Genomic DNA, 14,918 nt, shown 5'->3' on the forward strand with positions numbered 1-14,918 from the left:
AAGGTTCCGCAAACAATGAGGAAAAATCTTATCTTTGTGAATCAGCCTTTTCTGACATGAACTTCATCAAGAACAAACACAGAACACGCCTCACTGATGCACATCTGCAAGACTCACTCAGAGTTGCAGTGTCAAGTTACACACCAGAGTACAACACACTAGTTAACAGCATGCAATGGCAGGCTTCCCACTAACTGACAAAGAAACAGATAACAGATTTGGTGTCCAGTTCAAAGTGTGACATGATTTAAAAATTTGAGAGTTTACTTTTGTATTTTACATGAGTTATTATTTGTACAAACATGGTGCAAAGTACTTCATGATTTGTTAAAAAATGTTAGTGGCTAGCTAGTTAAAATGGGATATTGTGATTTCACAAGACTGTCTTAGAAGTGATCATTTGAAAATGTTCAATTTGAAAAATGTGCACTTAAGAGAAAATATAAAAATAAAGTGTTGCATATTGATATTTATCTGTTTCTATATATATTTATTGTGAGAAATCATTAAGATGATCAGTGTTTCCACAAAGATAAAGATCATTAATTATTAATAATAACAGAGTTAAAGGTAAATTGAGCAAATTGGCTACTTCTGGCAATTTATTTAAGTGTGTATCTAACTGGTAGCCCTTCGCATTAATCAGTACCCAAGAAGTAGCCCTTGGTTTCAAAAAGGTTGGTGACCCCTGGCCTAGAAATAGACCGTCTGGTACATGCCAGTGCTTCACTTTCTTTGTGGATGACAAACGGAACATTCTTTGCCAACGTGGACCGTGTCAAATGTCGATGAAGTCGAAGTCGATGAAGTCGGACTCGTCTTTGAAACTGATGAGGAAGTAGGGGTAGATCTGACAGCTGTCAGAGACGATAAACTCGTCGGGCAGATATGTTTTGTTAACGCAGGCGTCGTAGCGGTCTTGCCAAGAATACGGGCCCAAGATCTTCTTCCCCACCAGGACTTTTGCTAAGAACATGTGGCGGACCCCATCAGGCTCCCCCAAAGTCGTGTACAAATGGGACGTTTTGGCTGAGGCAGCAAAGTAGGTGCCGTTACTGGATTTATGCTTGCACGGGTCGAAGTTGTTCTGGCAGATGTCATTGACGGCCTTTTGTTTAGTGCCGTGGAAGAGATGGCGCTCCAAAGGTTCCTGGCAGCTGCCGTGCTTTTTCTGCATGGACACCTTTTTCCTGCGAGCGCAAAACAATCCCCATCTTTAGAACATCGCGGCACAGCTTACCTTGGAACTGATCCAAAATGTTGTACCAAACTGAGGTAAGTTCAATAAGTACAGTCTGACCGTTGATACTTGTCCCAGTGCAGGGCATTCTGGACCATATGGATGCTGACAATGTCCACCTCGCTCTCATGCAGACCCTCATTGAAGACTTTCTGGACAGTCTTGAAGGCCCTTGAACAGGCCGGAACATTCACCAGGTTCATGTCCTGCTTTGAGTCTAAAGACCACACTGGAGGGTACCAGGAGGTGAAGTCCTCCAGAGGGTCCACACAAAAGTTGGGCTGAAGGAAAGGCTGGGCAGGCTCTGTCCTGGAGGCGGTGAAGCAAAGTGAGTCACGGCCAAGAACTTGATAAACGGGGTTACCAACTTCAAGTAAGGGTGCATAGACTCAGGCGAGCGGTAAACTGCTACGCAGCGGACATCCCTCTGGTAGCCGGTCTTGACATTAATTTGGGTCATGTTGGTAAAGTCCACCTTGTACTTCTTGGCATCAATGATTAAAGAACAGTGTGGCTCCTTCTGGCTAATCTTCCTAAGGAGAAAGTCAGACTGGTCCTGCAACACATTCACAAACAAAAGTTCCCGACTCCATGCCTGAGAAATCTTCATGACACTTGGCGGGACAAATGGACCTGGGTGTACTCCTTCCAATGTAAGATGTCCCTCCAGTAGATGCGCCACTTGGCGGGGAAGTACGGGTGACTCTCAGAGTTGCTCAGGCGTCTGACGCTGCTGTACGTGGACGAGCAGGATATCTTCATGGTGTCAAAATGCACTCTGTGGAGCCTTTTCCTATAGAGCAGAGACCAGATGAAACCAAGCAGAGGCGAGTGAGCCCCCTCAACGCCCCCCAACACCGTTTCCAACCCCGTTCCCCGTCCACTCACCCGTCATGGAGGCAGACAGTGTCCCGGTCCACTTTGCAGTATTTACGCTCCAGGAGAACTTGGGCAGAAGATTGCACATCCACCCAGGTCAGCGTCTTGAGGCACCACAGCTGCCAGTGGAATGGCAAGGCCGTGTGATGCTTTGGACACGACGTCCCCTCGGGGCACTTCCCCAGCAGGAAACTGTCGCAGATCTCCACGTCGTTCAAGCTCTTTGTGTGGAACAAAGGCGGCTGTGCGGGGGACTCAGCGGTTATCTGGGCGGCTGGCGATGGAGACGCTTGGCCATCTGGGGGCGCCTGACCAGGAGGGGCAGGCTGAAGCACGTTATCCGAGATGCTGAGTAACGCGCAGGTCTTGTGGGTCGAGCCATGTTTCACAACCTTGGGCGAGGTCATGCTGATGGGGGGCTGCTGGGTGAAGCTGCTGGTCTTCTGGGTCAAGTGGATGCTGACTTGGAAGGAGTTGGTTAGTCTGGCTTCAGAAGAGTACAACAGAATACAATGATTTGCAAATCCTTTTCAACCTATATTCAATTGAATAGACTGCAAAGACAAGCTATTTAATGTTCGAACTGCAAAACTTATTTTTTGTTGCAAATAATCATTAACTTATAATTTAATGGCAGCAACACATTGCAAACAAGTTGGCACAGGGGCATTTTTACCACTGTGTTACATGGCCTTTCCTTTTAACAACACTCAGTAAACATTTGGGAACTGAGTGGACCAATTTTTGAAGCTTTTCTGGTGGAATTATTTACCATTCTTGCTTGATGTACAGCTTAATTTGTTCAACAGTCCGGGATCTCCGTTGTCGTATTTTAGGCTTCATGTTGCACCACACATTTTCAATGGGAGACAGGTCTAGACTACAGGCAGGCCAGTCTAGTACCCGCACTCTTTTACTATGAAGTCACTTTGTTGTAACACGTGGCTTGGCATTGTCTTGCTGAAATAAGCAGGGGCGTCCATGATAACGTTGCTTGGATGGCGACATATGTTGCTCCAAAACCTGTATGTACCTTTCAGCATTAATGGTGCCTTCACAGATGTGTAAATTACCCATGCCTTGGGCACTAATACACCTCCATACCATCACAGATGCTGGCTTTTCAACTTTGCACCTATAACAATCCGGATGGTTCTTTTCCTCTTTATTCCAAAGGACACAACGTTTCCAAAAACAATTTGAAATGTGGACTCGTCAGACCTCAGAACACTTTTCCACTTTGCATCAGTCCATCTTAGATGAGCTCGGGCCCAGGCTGTTTTGCCACTTGTGCCAGCTTTTTTGAAACTTGTTGCAGGCATCTGAGCTAGTTTTTGCAAAAAATAACGGTGTTCAGTTTGAACGTTAAGTATCTTGTCTTTGCAGGCTATTCAATTGAATATAGGTTGAAAGGAATTTGAGAATCATTGTATTTTGTTTTTATTTACGATTTACGCAACGTGCCAACTGCACTGGTTTTGGGTTTTGTAAATTCAGACTTTTTTTTTCTCTTCAATCCACTTAGCTTTTAGAAGTATAGTCTAGTCAAAGCAAACACCCCTTAGCCCCAGAATGACGTAATTTACTCGACTTTGATTAACAACTTAAAGTTTATAGTTAAGAAACTTACTTTCTCTGCTCCTGAACGTTGACTGCAGGGACAATGTGGACTGCAAAGAGAAAGTTCCTCAAGGACGATGTCAGGATGGTAATGATGATGAAAGACGGGTGGATTTTTTTCATGTCTTTAATGCTTTGTAAAAGCTTGATTTTTTTACCTTTGTATTATTTGACTCGCTGTTCAAAGTATGGATTTAAAAAAAAAAAAAAATTAAAAGTAAAATCAGTTCAACTTTGTATTGTGCATAATATTGTCTTTTTTAAAAAGTACAATACCAATTACTAAAACCTAGCATTGTGCATTTTAGTTATAAAAAAAATATGAAGTTTATATTATATTAAATCGATCTATGTATTATAAGCAACCTGGCATTTTTAATCAAAATTTTTTTCAATTCCAACTTTATTTTACTTACTATAGATACAATCCAAATTGTTTTATGGGAATATTCTGCATATTTTCCAAATTGTATTTACAAATAATTGTGTATTTTCCCATTTTAAATATAAATACAGAATGTAATTTTAACTTAGCAAATCAGACACAAAACACTTGAGTATTTTTTTTTTTAACTAATACTCATAACCGTGGCCATAACTACCATTATGGTCATCCATCCATCCATCCATTTTCTACCGCTTATTCCCTTCGGGGTCGCGGGGGGCGCAGGAGCCTATCTCAGCTACAATCGGGCGGAAGGCGGGGTACACCCTGGACAAGTCGCCACATCATCGCAGGTCATGTCATCTTTTAAATGACAAAAAGATGATACTGCAAATATACTCTGTAAAGGACAGGGATTCTCAAACTGTGCTCCGCCGCTCCCAGTCTGTGGAACGCTCTCCCTGACAACCTCAGGGCACCACAGACTATGGAAGCTTTTAAAAAAGGCTTTTCTTTAGATATATGCATACTAGTTATAGCTATTTGGCTGTTCTAGTTGTTATTTTGTATTTATTTCTTTATTATCGTTTTTTTTTTTTTTAATTTAAAAAAATGTTTGTTTGTTTTTAATTGTATTTTATTTTATTTTTTTAATACACTGTAGCACTTTGAGATTGTTTACTCAATATAAAGTGCTTTTTACAAATACAATCTATTAGTATTATTATAATTATTATTATTACGTGTACCACCAGTGGTACGCGGGCTCCTTCAAGTGGTACGCCAAAGAATCACTTGAATAAACTACTGTGTTTCATTTTAATATATTCAAAAACTGTGTGTAATGTTGCAATGGACAATTTTAAAATAAAGTTGTTAAATAAAACAGCGGCCTTTTTTAATGAAATAGTTAGGCCTACTATGCTACTGCATTTTAATGTTGGTCATTATGGTGGTACTTGGTGATAAAAGTTTGAAAACTACTCGTAATAAATCGGAAAGTCACTTTACTTTTGACACAGCTGAGGTCTGCTCAGCTGTTTTTTCTCTATTTTTCTAAAGTTGCAGTGCCCTTCTATGCATTAAATCTCGGTACAAAAAAAACAACAACATTATTATTTGTACATTTTCAGAATGTGCTTGTTCTATTTTTAAACAAAGAAAACAATCTGAAGTTGGCTTTTTTTTTAAGTTATCGTGCCTTGATTTTACCAGTCCTGGGATTAGATTGTTCTCCATGTGGCCCCCCAACTAAAATGAGTTTGACCCCCCTGCTTTACATAATAGGAGCTCTGTTGACTGTATTATTCATACACACACCAGGTTTGCATAATACATTACCATTATTTTATGGTTAAAACCACATTTATAAAGAATAATTATTGTTTTTCATGCAGAAAAAAATGTGAAACACATTTGAATGATGAAATGTAGAAATTAACATTTAACATCAGTTACCTTTATGAAGGCATCCTCGTTCATCCATGCAGACTGGACACTGGCCGAGGGTAGAGTTGGCTCTCTTGGTTGCTTTGTTGGGTCAGCTCCTGTCTCTTTTTTTTTTTTTTAATAATGTCCTGCCCAGCTTCTCAGGCAAATCATATAGTAGATGTAGATGCCCACATCGGCTGTTCAGATTTACTTGACAAAAGAGAAGTGTAGGATACTTCTCTTGTTGCCTTATTTGTATTTTGACTTTATTAAATGTATTTATATTATCATTTGGTGCAGCCGGGCCGGAGCAGGAGGGGATAGAAAGAGAAAAAAAAAGGAAGACAGAGGGGGGAATTGTGGGGACAAGAGGGGGATTAGACAGAGAGACAAAAACAACAACAGCACACACAACAAAAACAACAACAGAGCAACATCAGCAAATACGACATGTACAAATATGATGGTAAAAGTAATAGCAAATAAGCAGTTAGCGAAAATAAAAAATAATACAGAAATGTCAATGAGCATTATTACACTAAAAATGGAGCAATATGAATACCAATAGAAATAGTGCTATTAATATTAAACAATACCAATAGTTTACCTTTATTATCAACAATACAATTGTTCAAATGCAACAATACATATACGTAATGATAACTTGAGATACGAAAGAATGCAGAAAAATGGAGGGGAAGAAAGAGAAGCAACCTACATTAACCTTGTAGATTGTTATAGTAACAATAGGTTAAGCTTTGTCAGTGTGCCATGTGTTATACCCAGTTCACCCTAGGGCAGACCTGGGCATTATGCGGCCTGTGGGCCGCATTATGCGGCCTGCGGGCCGCATCCGGCCCTTTGTACGTCCCTGTCTGGCCCGCGTGAGGCCAATTATAAATTACAAAATACATTTTAAAAAGCATCTATTTCGAGTGTGCAATACAACGGTGCTGCTTTTGTTTTGAAAAGCGTTATTTGTATTACTTCCGTGTGGACGTATGCTCGTGCGCGCAGCGGCAATCTCAAATTACAAAATAAATTAAAAAAAACATCTTTGTCGTGCGTGCAATACAACTGTGCTGCTTTTATTTTGAAAAGTGTTATATGTGCGTATGTCCTGTGAGGGAAGGCGCACAGCGACAAGTGATGCCCGGTTATCCCCGAGACTCTAAAAAGAGAAAAGTTGATGACGAATGGCGTGTTTTCAACAAGACATGGACTGCCAAGTAAAGGTAAAGCTGTGTGCTTATTTGTGGTACACAGCTTGCTGTGTTTAAAGAATATAGTGTAACGACCTGCTGAAGTAGATGTTGTCTTCTTGAGTTGCGTAAATGAGGAGTGAGGAGACGTGCGTGTGGAAGGAACAAGATATGTTGAGCTGTGTTAGTATAGCTTGCTCAATAAAAGTTTAAAAAGAGCGTCAGACTTGATGTGCACTTCTTCTGGACGCTACAATTGGTGGCAGAAGTAAAACTTTGCGCATACTGCACTGTTTGTGTGCTACGTCTCAGGAAGTGTTGTGTAAGAAAGTGTTAAAAATAAAACCATCAAAAGCCATCTGCTTTTGTATAAAGATAAGTTAGGTTAAATGAAAATATTATTATTATTATTATCTATCTTACGGTATATCAAAAATAATTTGAGCAAAATTTAATTGAAATATTGTCAGTGTGGCCCTCCAGCAGTGCTCGGGTTGCTCATGCGGCCCCCGGTAAAAATTAATTGCCCACCCCTGCCCTAGGGCAACAACGTTAATATATGTTTGACGAAACGTGATTATGTGCATGAGTGTATGTGTGCATATGTACTTGTATATTTACAGTATGTGTATATGTGTGCTTGTACAGTGAATGTATATGTACAGTATGCGTATATGTGTGTTTGTACAGTGAATGTATATGTATAGAATGTGTATGTGTGTTTGTACAGTGAATGTATATGTACAGTATGTGTATACAGTATGTGTGTTTGTACAGTGAATGTATATGTACAGTATGTGTATATGTGTGTTTGTACAGTGAATGTATATGTACAGTATATGTTTGTGTGTGTTTGTACAGTGAATGTATATGTACAGTATGTGTATGTGTGTGTTTGTACAGTGAGTGTATATGTACAGTATGTGTAAATGTATGTTTTTACAGTAAATGTATATGTACAGTATGTATATACAGTATGTTTGTATAATGAGCGTGCGTGTGGATGTACGAACTTTGAGTGTGTAAATATGTTCTGTATTTGTATATGTATGTGGGAGCGTAGGTACCTATGTATGTGTGTATGTATGTATGTGAGTATATGTGAATTTGCATGTACAATACATTTGACTTCCAGTGTGTGCGGGAGCCAGAGTACGGCCCCAGCCTCCCCGAGAGCCCATCCCACAAACAGTAGGTGTGGTGCCCAGGGAACCAGGGACCACCGCCCCCACGCAGCCAAGCCGGAAAGCGACAGGAACCCCAGAGCCGGGCCCACCGCGCCGCCCACAAGGGCCAGCAGCAGGCCGCAGACAGACGCACCCGGCAGAGGACAAGGCACGAGAAAAGCAAAGGGCAGCCAGACCCCAAGCCAGCGAGAGACCACACCCCACACGGACAGAAAGGCGGGACGCCCTGCCCGAGGGGCCCGGAGACCCCCCGCAACCATACGGGAAGACCGCCCCCGCCCCACCGGCAACCGGGCCCCCACGAGCCCCAACCCCTCCCCCCCACCCCACCCCTGGAGAGCGCGACGAGGCCATCCCACGGCCACCCCACCCAAGCCGGCCGCCACAGGACCACCCAGCACGGGGCCACGGGAACCACCCACCCCACCCGCAGGGACCCCAACGATGGAGATGGAACAACCAGCAACCGCCCCACCAAGTCCCCCCCTGAGGTAGGGGAAATAAATAAATAAAATTAATTAATTAATAATAATAATAATAATATTAATCAAATGTAATTTAAAAAAAAAGAATAAATAAATAATTAAATCTATAAAAAAAAAAAAAGAATTAATAGAAGATCACAGACATGCTGACACACAAGGTCGCTACCCCAACAACTGGCCGACTCGCAGCACCTCGGAATACCTTGCAGCACCAAGCTACCACAGTAGACGCAGGGACCAGACCCAGCAGGCCCCAGCCAAGACGGGCACCCGGAAGGGATGGACGGTGGGACCCAGGAGCTCCAGACACGCAGTCCGGATGCAGTAGCCCGAGGCGCCGACCCCCACCCGACAGGCAGGCCCAGAACGTACCCCCAGAAATATACCTACATATCTATATACATACACATACACATACACATGTACACATACACATACATACACACATATATATATACATACATACATACATACACACACATATACATACATATACACAGTTTGTCAGCCCCCGACAACCACCACGCGCGCGCGCTGCCACCAGTCACAACATCAGCCACCCCCCTGCACCAGACCCAGCAGCCACGGGCGCCCACACCACAAACAAACGGCAGCAGAAACAGCAGCCACAACACCCCCAGACAGCCAGCACCACCCAATCAAATCAAAGCGATAAAAAAAAACGCGACTGGCAACCACACGCCAACAGGATCACGGAGACCAGCCAGCGCCAGCCCGCCAGCAAGCCCAAACGCCAACACGCAAACAAGAGAGACCCCCCCCCCCGCCCCCCACCACCACCACCAAAAGACCCCACCACCCCAACCCAAACCCGCACAAATACACCACCGCCCAAACAACCGAGACACAGCATCCAGACCAGACACGGGCGCCGCGCCGCCACCACATCAAGTCGCCAACAGAAACCCCACAGCGCAAGGTCGGGCCACACGGGCAGGGACCCCACCCAAGCCCGCCCCAACCCAACCCCGCAGAGCCCATACCAGCAACCAAACGCAGAAAAACTGCACAGCCCCCATGCCCAATGCAAACACCGCATCCCGGCCATCCACACAGCAACGTACCCATACGAGTCCCGGGCAGGGGATGGCGCCCCCCAACGGGGGAAGAAGTCAATGCACCTCGTCCGCACGCCAGCCCCCAAACCAGCCGGCAAGCCAACGCCAGCCAGCCCCCACAACCTCACAAGCGCACAGATACCAGCCACAGCCCCCCAACCACTCCAACCCAACACAGCGACGCCAACCGCCGGCAGTACCACAGCAACCATCACCACCGCCGCCGGTCCGCAGTACGAACACCCGCGGCCGCCGAAACCAAAACAAAAAAAAGCGACCGACCCCGTAAACCACAACAACGCACACCCCCAGCTACCACAGAGGCCACCAACCCACCTACCTTGGCTCTCTTGGTTGCAACACGGGTTGGAGTTGGGGGTTAAATCACCAAAAATGATTCCCGGGCACGGCGCCGCTGCTGCCCACTGCTCCCCAAGGGGAGGGGTCAAATGCAGAGGACAAATTTCACCACATCTAGTGTGTGTGTGACAATCATTGGTACTTTAATCTTTAATCTTAATCTTTGTTGGGTCAGCTCCTGTCTCTGGCCATGCTCCCCCCACCCCAGCAGATGATGGCGTGGAACACCGCAGAGGCCACCTCAGTCTGTATGTTTTTTTTAAATTTTATTTTTGTAGCTGTATGTAGAAATAGTTGGTTGCATCAGCTCTGCTCTTTTAATGTCTTTAGTGTCCTTTGTTTTCTTTGATGTTACCCTCTTACACACATGCTTATGTGTGCTATGGCTATGAGTTTTTCCCCTTGGCCTCAGTCTGGACCCCCTCTTCAGGAGCCCATATTGGGACAGAATATTTGAACAAATCAAACTCAGCACTTTAAAATGACTTGCTAAATTAGTCAAAAACAACAATAGATGATTTTGAACAACAACTTTTATATAGTCAATAATTATAATTATTCACAAGCAAAACTTTGTTAATCAAGTGCCAGTTGCGAATAAATAATATTTAAAATCTTAAGAAATGCAATGTGGTTTAAAGAGAGAAACATGTTAAAGATACTCTTTTATGTGATCTTGAATCAAACGAGGTCAGTGAACGCCTCATCCGACTGAAGTACCTTTTTTCTCTCTCTGGTACCCCTAAAAATAGACCGTCTGGTACATGTCAGTGCTTCACTTTCTTTGTGGATGACAAACGGAACATTCTTTGCCAACGTTGACCGCGTCAAATGTTGATGAAGTCTGTGAAACTGATGAGGAAGTAGGGGTAGATCTGACAGCTGTCAGAGACGATAAACACGTCGGGCCATTCTGTCATGTTAATGCAGGCATCGTAGCGGCTCTGCCAAGAATACGGGTCCGAGATCTTCTTCCCCACCAGGACTTTTGCTAAGAACATGTGGCGGACCCCATCAGGCTCCCCCGAAGTCGTGTACAAATGGGACGTTTCGGCTGAGGCGGCAAAGTAGGTGCCGTCACCGTCTATGGCCTTGCACGGGTCGAAGTTGTTCTGGCAGATGTCATTGACAGCCTTTTGCTTAGTGCCGTGGAAGAGAAGGCGCTCCAAAGGTTCCTGGTAGCTGCCATGCTTTTTCTGCATGGACACCTTTTTCCTGCGAGCGCAAAACAATCCCCATCTTTAGAACATCGCGGAACAGCTTACCTTGGAACGATCCAAAATGTTGTACCAAACTGAGGTAAGTCCAATAAGTACAGTCTGACCTTTGATACTTGTCCCAGTGCAGGGCATTCTGGACCATATAGATGCTGACAATGTCCACCATGCGCTCATGCAGACCCTCATTGAAGACTTTCTGGACAGTCTTGAAGGCCCTTGAACAGGCCGGAACATTAACCAGATTCATGTCCTGCTTTGAGTCTAAAGACCACACTGGAGGGTACCAGGAGGTGAAGTCCTCCAGAGGGTCCACACTAAAGTTGGGCTGAAGGAAAGGCTGGGCAGGCTCTGTCCTGGAGGAGGTGAAGCAAAGTGAGTCACGGCCAAGAACTTGATAAACGGGGTTACCAACTTCAAGTAAGGGTGCATAGACTCAGGCGAGCGGTAAACTGCTACACAGCGGACATCCCTCTGGTAGCCGGTCTTGACATTGATTTGGGTCATGTTGGTGAAATCCACCTTGTACTTCTGGGCATCGATGATTAAAGAACAGTGTGGTTCCTTCTGGCTAATCTTCCTAAGGAGAAAGTCGGACTGGCCCTGCAACACATTCACAAACAAAAGTTCCAGACTCCACGCCTGAGAGATCTTCATGACACTTGGCAAGACAAATGGACCTGGGTGTACTCCTTCCAATATGAGATGTCCCTCCAGTAGATGCGCCACTTGGCGGGGAAGTACGGGTGACTCTCCGAGTTGCTCAGGCGTCTGACGCTGCTGTACGTGGACGAGCAGGATATCTTCATGGTGTCGAAATGCACTTTGTGGAGCCTTTTCCTATTGAGCAGAGACCAGAAGAAACCAAGCAGAGGCGAGTGAACCCCCTCAACGCCTCCCAACACCGTTTCCAACCCCCCTCCCAACCCCCTTCCCCGTCCACTCACCCGTCATGGAGGTAGGCAGTGTCCTGGTCCACTTTGCAGTACTTACGCTCCAGGAGAACTTGGGCAGAAGATTGCACATCCACCCAGGTCAGCGTCTTGAGGCACCACAGCTGCCAGTGGAATGGCAAGGCCGTGTGATGCTTTGGACACGACGTCCCCTCGGGGCACTTCCCCAGCAGGAAACTGTCGCAGATCTCCACGTCGTTCAAGCTCTTTGTGTGGAACAAAGGCGGCTGTGCGGGGGACTCGGAGGTTATCTGGGCGGCTGGCGATGGAGACGTTTGGCCATCTGGGGGCGCCTGACCAGGAGGGGCAGGCTGAAGCACGTTATCCGAGATGTTGAGTAACGTGCAGGTCTTGTGGGTCGAGCCATGTTTCACAACCTTGGGCGAGGTCATGCTGATGGGGGGCTGCTGGGTGAAGCTGCTGGTCTTCTGGGTCAAGTGGATGCTGACTTGGAAGGGGTTGGTTAGTCTGGCTTCAGAAGAGTACAACAGAATACAATGATTTGCAAATCCTTTTCAACCTATATTCAATACTCGGGCCCAGGCTGTTTTGCCACTTGTGCCAGCTTTTTTTAAACTTGTTGCAGGCATCAAATTCCAAATGAGATAGTATTTGCAATAAATAAAGTTTTTCAGTTTGAACGTTAAGTATCTTGTCTTTGCAGGCTATTCAATTGAATATAGGTTGAAAGGAATTTGAGAATCATCGTATTTTGTTTTTATTTACGATTTACACAACGTGCCAACTTCACTGGTTTTGGGTTTTGTAAATTCAGACTTTTTTTCCTTTTCAATCCACTTAGCTTTTAGAAGTCTAGTCTAGTCAAAGCAAACACCCCTTAGCCCCAAAATGACGTAATTTACTCGACTTTGATCAATAACTTAAAGTTTATAGTTAAGAAACTTACCTTCTCGGCTCCTGAACGTTGACTGCAGGGACAATGTGGACTGCAAAGAGAAAGTTCCTCAAGGACGATGTCAGGTCGGTAATGATGATGAAAGACAGATGGATTTTTTTCATGTCTTTAATGCTTTGTGAAAGCTTGATGTTTTGACTCGCTGTTCTAAGTATGGATTTAAAAAAAAATTAAAAATTAAAAGTAAAATCAGTTCAACTTTGTATTGTGCATAAAATTGTCTTTTTTGATAAGTACAATACCAATGACTAAAACCTAGCATTGTGCATTTTAGTTATAACAAAAATATGAAGATTATATTATATTAAATCAATCTATGTATTATAAGCAACCTGGCATTTTTAATAAAAAATGTTTTCAATTCCAACTTTATTTTACTTACTATAGATACAATCCAAATTGTTTTATGGGAATATTCTGCATATTTTTCAAATTGTATTTACAAATAATTGTGTATTTTCCCATTTTAAATGCTAGCAAAATGTAATTTTAACTTAGCAAATCAGACACAAAACACTTGAGTATTTTTTTTTTTAACTAATACTCATAACCGTGGCCATAACTACCATTATGGTCATGTCATCTTTTAAATGACAAAAATATGATACTGCAAATATACTCTGTGTAGGACAGGGATTCTCAAACTGTGCTCCGCCGCTCCCAGTCTGTGGAACGCTCTCCCTGACCACCTGAGGGCACCACAGACTGTGGAGAGCTTTTGAAAAAGGCTTAAAAGCCCTTCTTTTTTTTTAAAAAAGCCTTTTTTTTAGATGTATGCTTACTAAATATAGCTATTTGGCTGTTCTAGTTTTAATTTTGTATTTATTTCTTTATTATCGTTTTATTTATTTTTTATTTAAAAAATGTTTTTTTTACATTTAATTGTATTTTATTTTTATTTTATTTTTTTAATACACTGTAGCACTTTGAGATTGTTTACTCAATATAAAGTGCTTTTTACAAATAAAATCTATTAGTATTATTATTGTTATTACGTGTACCACTAGTGGTACGCGGGCTCCTTCAAGTGGTACGCCAAAGAATCACTTGAATAAACTGTGTTTAATTTTAATATATTCAAAAACTGTGTGTAATGTTGCAATGGACAATTTTAAAATAAAGTTGTTAAATAAAACAGCAGCCTTTTTTAATGAAATAGTTAGGCCTACTACGCTACTGCATTTTAATGTTGGTCATTATGGTGGTACTTGGTGATATAAGTTTGAAAACTATTAGTAATAAATCGGAAAGTCACTTTGCTTTTAACACATCTGAGGTCTGCTCAGCTGTTTTTTCTCTATTTTTCTAAAGTTGCAGTGCCCTCCTATGCAATAAATCTCAGTAAAAAAAAAACAACAACATTATTATTTGTACATTTTCAGAATGTGCTTGTTCTATTTTTAAACAAAGAAAACAATCTGAAGTTGGCTTTTTTTTTTAAAGTTATCGTGCCGTGATTTTTCTGGGAGTAGATTGTTCTCCATGTGGCCCCCCATCTAAAATGAGTTTGACCCCCCTGCTTTACATAATAGGAGCTCTGTTGACTGTATTATTTATACACACACCAAGTTTGCATGATACAATACCATTATTTTAAGGTTAAAACCACATTGATAAAGAATAATTATTGTTTTACATACAGAAAACAATGTGAAATACATTTGAATGATGAAAGGTAGAAATTAATATTTAACATCAGTTACCTTTATGAAGGCATCCTCGTTCATCCATGCAGACTGGACACTGGCCGAGGGTGGAGTTGGCTCTCTTGGTTGCGTTGTTGGGTCAGCTCCTGTCTCTGGCCATGCTCCCCCCACCCCAGCAGACGATGGCGTGGAACACCGCAGAGGCCACCTCAGTCTGTATGTTTTTAATTTTTGTAGCTGTATGTAGAAATGGCTGGTTGCATCAGCCCTGCACTTTTATCTCTTTAGTGTCCTTTGATGTTTGATGTTACCCTCTTA

At 43.1% G+C, this 14,918-nt stretch overlaps 2 protein-coding genes across 6 annotated transcripts; both read right to left on the reverse strand.

Moving 5' to 3' along the window:
- Nucleotides 1-23: 23 nt before the first annotated feature.
- LOC133644184 (protein mono-ADP-ribosyltransferase TIPARP-like) lies at nt 24-5,616 on the reverse strand. The gene is made up of 6 exons (XM_062038526.1): nt 5,583-5,616; nt 2,129-2,606; nt 1,874-2,033; nt 1,609-1,796; nt 1,301-1,549; nt 24-1,190 (listed from the first exon to the last, which is right to left on the reverse strand). The coding sequence occupies exons 1-6, from the start codon at nt 5,608-5,610 to the stop codon at nt 779-781; spliced, it is 1,515 nt and encodes a 504-aa protein (XP_061894510.1). The 5' UTR covers nt 5,611-5,616; the 3' UTR covers nt 24-778.
- A 4,771-nt stretch (nt 5,617-10,387) lies between these two features.
- On the reverse strand, nt 10,388-14,855 carry LOC133644458 (protein mono-ADP-ribosyltransferase TIPARP-like). Of its 5 annotated transcripts, none has more exons than XM_062038955.1 (7): nt 14,658-14,855; nt 12,946-13,101; nt 12,033-12,482; nt 11,766-11,925; nt 11,501-11,688; nt 11,193-11,441; nt 10,388-11,083 (listed from the first exon to the last, which is right to left on the reverse strand). In XM_062038955.1, the coding sequence occupies exons 2-7, from the start codon at nt 13,056-13,058 to the stop codon at nt 10,696-10,698; spliced, it is 1,548 nt and encodes a 515-aa protein (XP_061894939.1). In that variant the 5' UTR covers nt 13,059-13,101; nt 14,658-14,855; the 3' UTR covers nt 10,388-10,695. The 5 variants fall into 5 exon arrangements, with proteins under 5 accessions (XP_061894939.1, XP_061894942.1, XP_061894941.1 ...); XM_062038958.1 differs by having other exon boundaries at nt 10,389-11,083; nt 12,946-12,985; XM_062038957.1 differs by having other exon boundaries at nt 10,389-11,083; nt 12,033-12,486; nt 12,946-12,985.
- Nucleotides 14,856-14,918: the final 63 nt, after the last annotated feature.

Source organism: Entelurus aequoreus, linkage group LG27 (genome assembly GCF_033978785.1).
Source record: "Entelurus aequoreus isolate RoL-2023_Sb linkage group LG27, RoL_Eaeq_v1.1, whole genome shotgun sequence".
Classification (NCBI taxonomy): Eukaryota; Metazoa; Chordata; class Actinopteri; order Syngnathiformes; family Syngnathidae; genus Entelurus; species Entelurus aequoreus.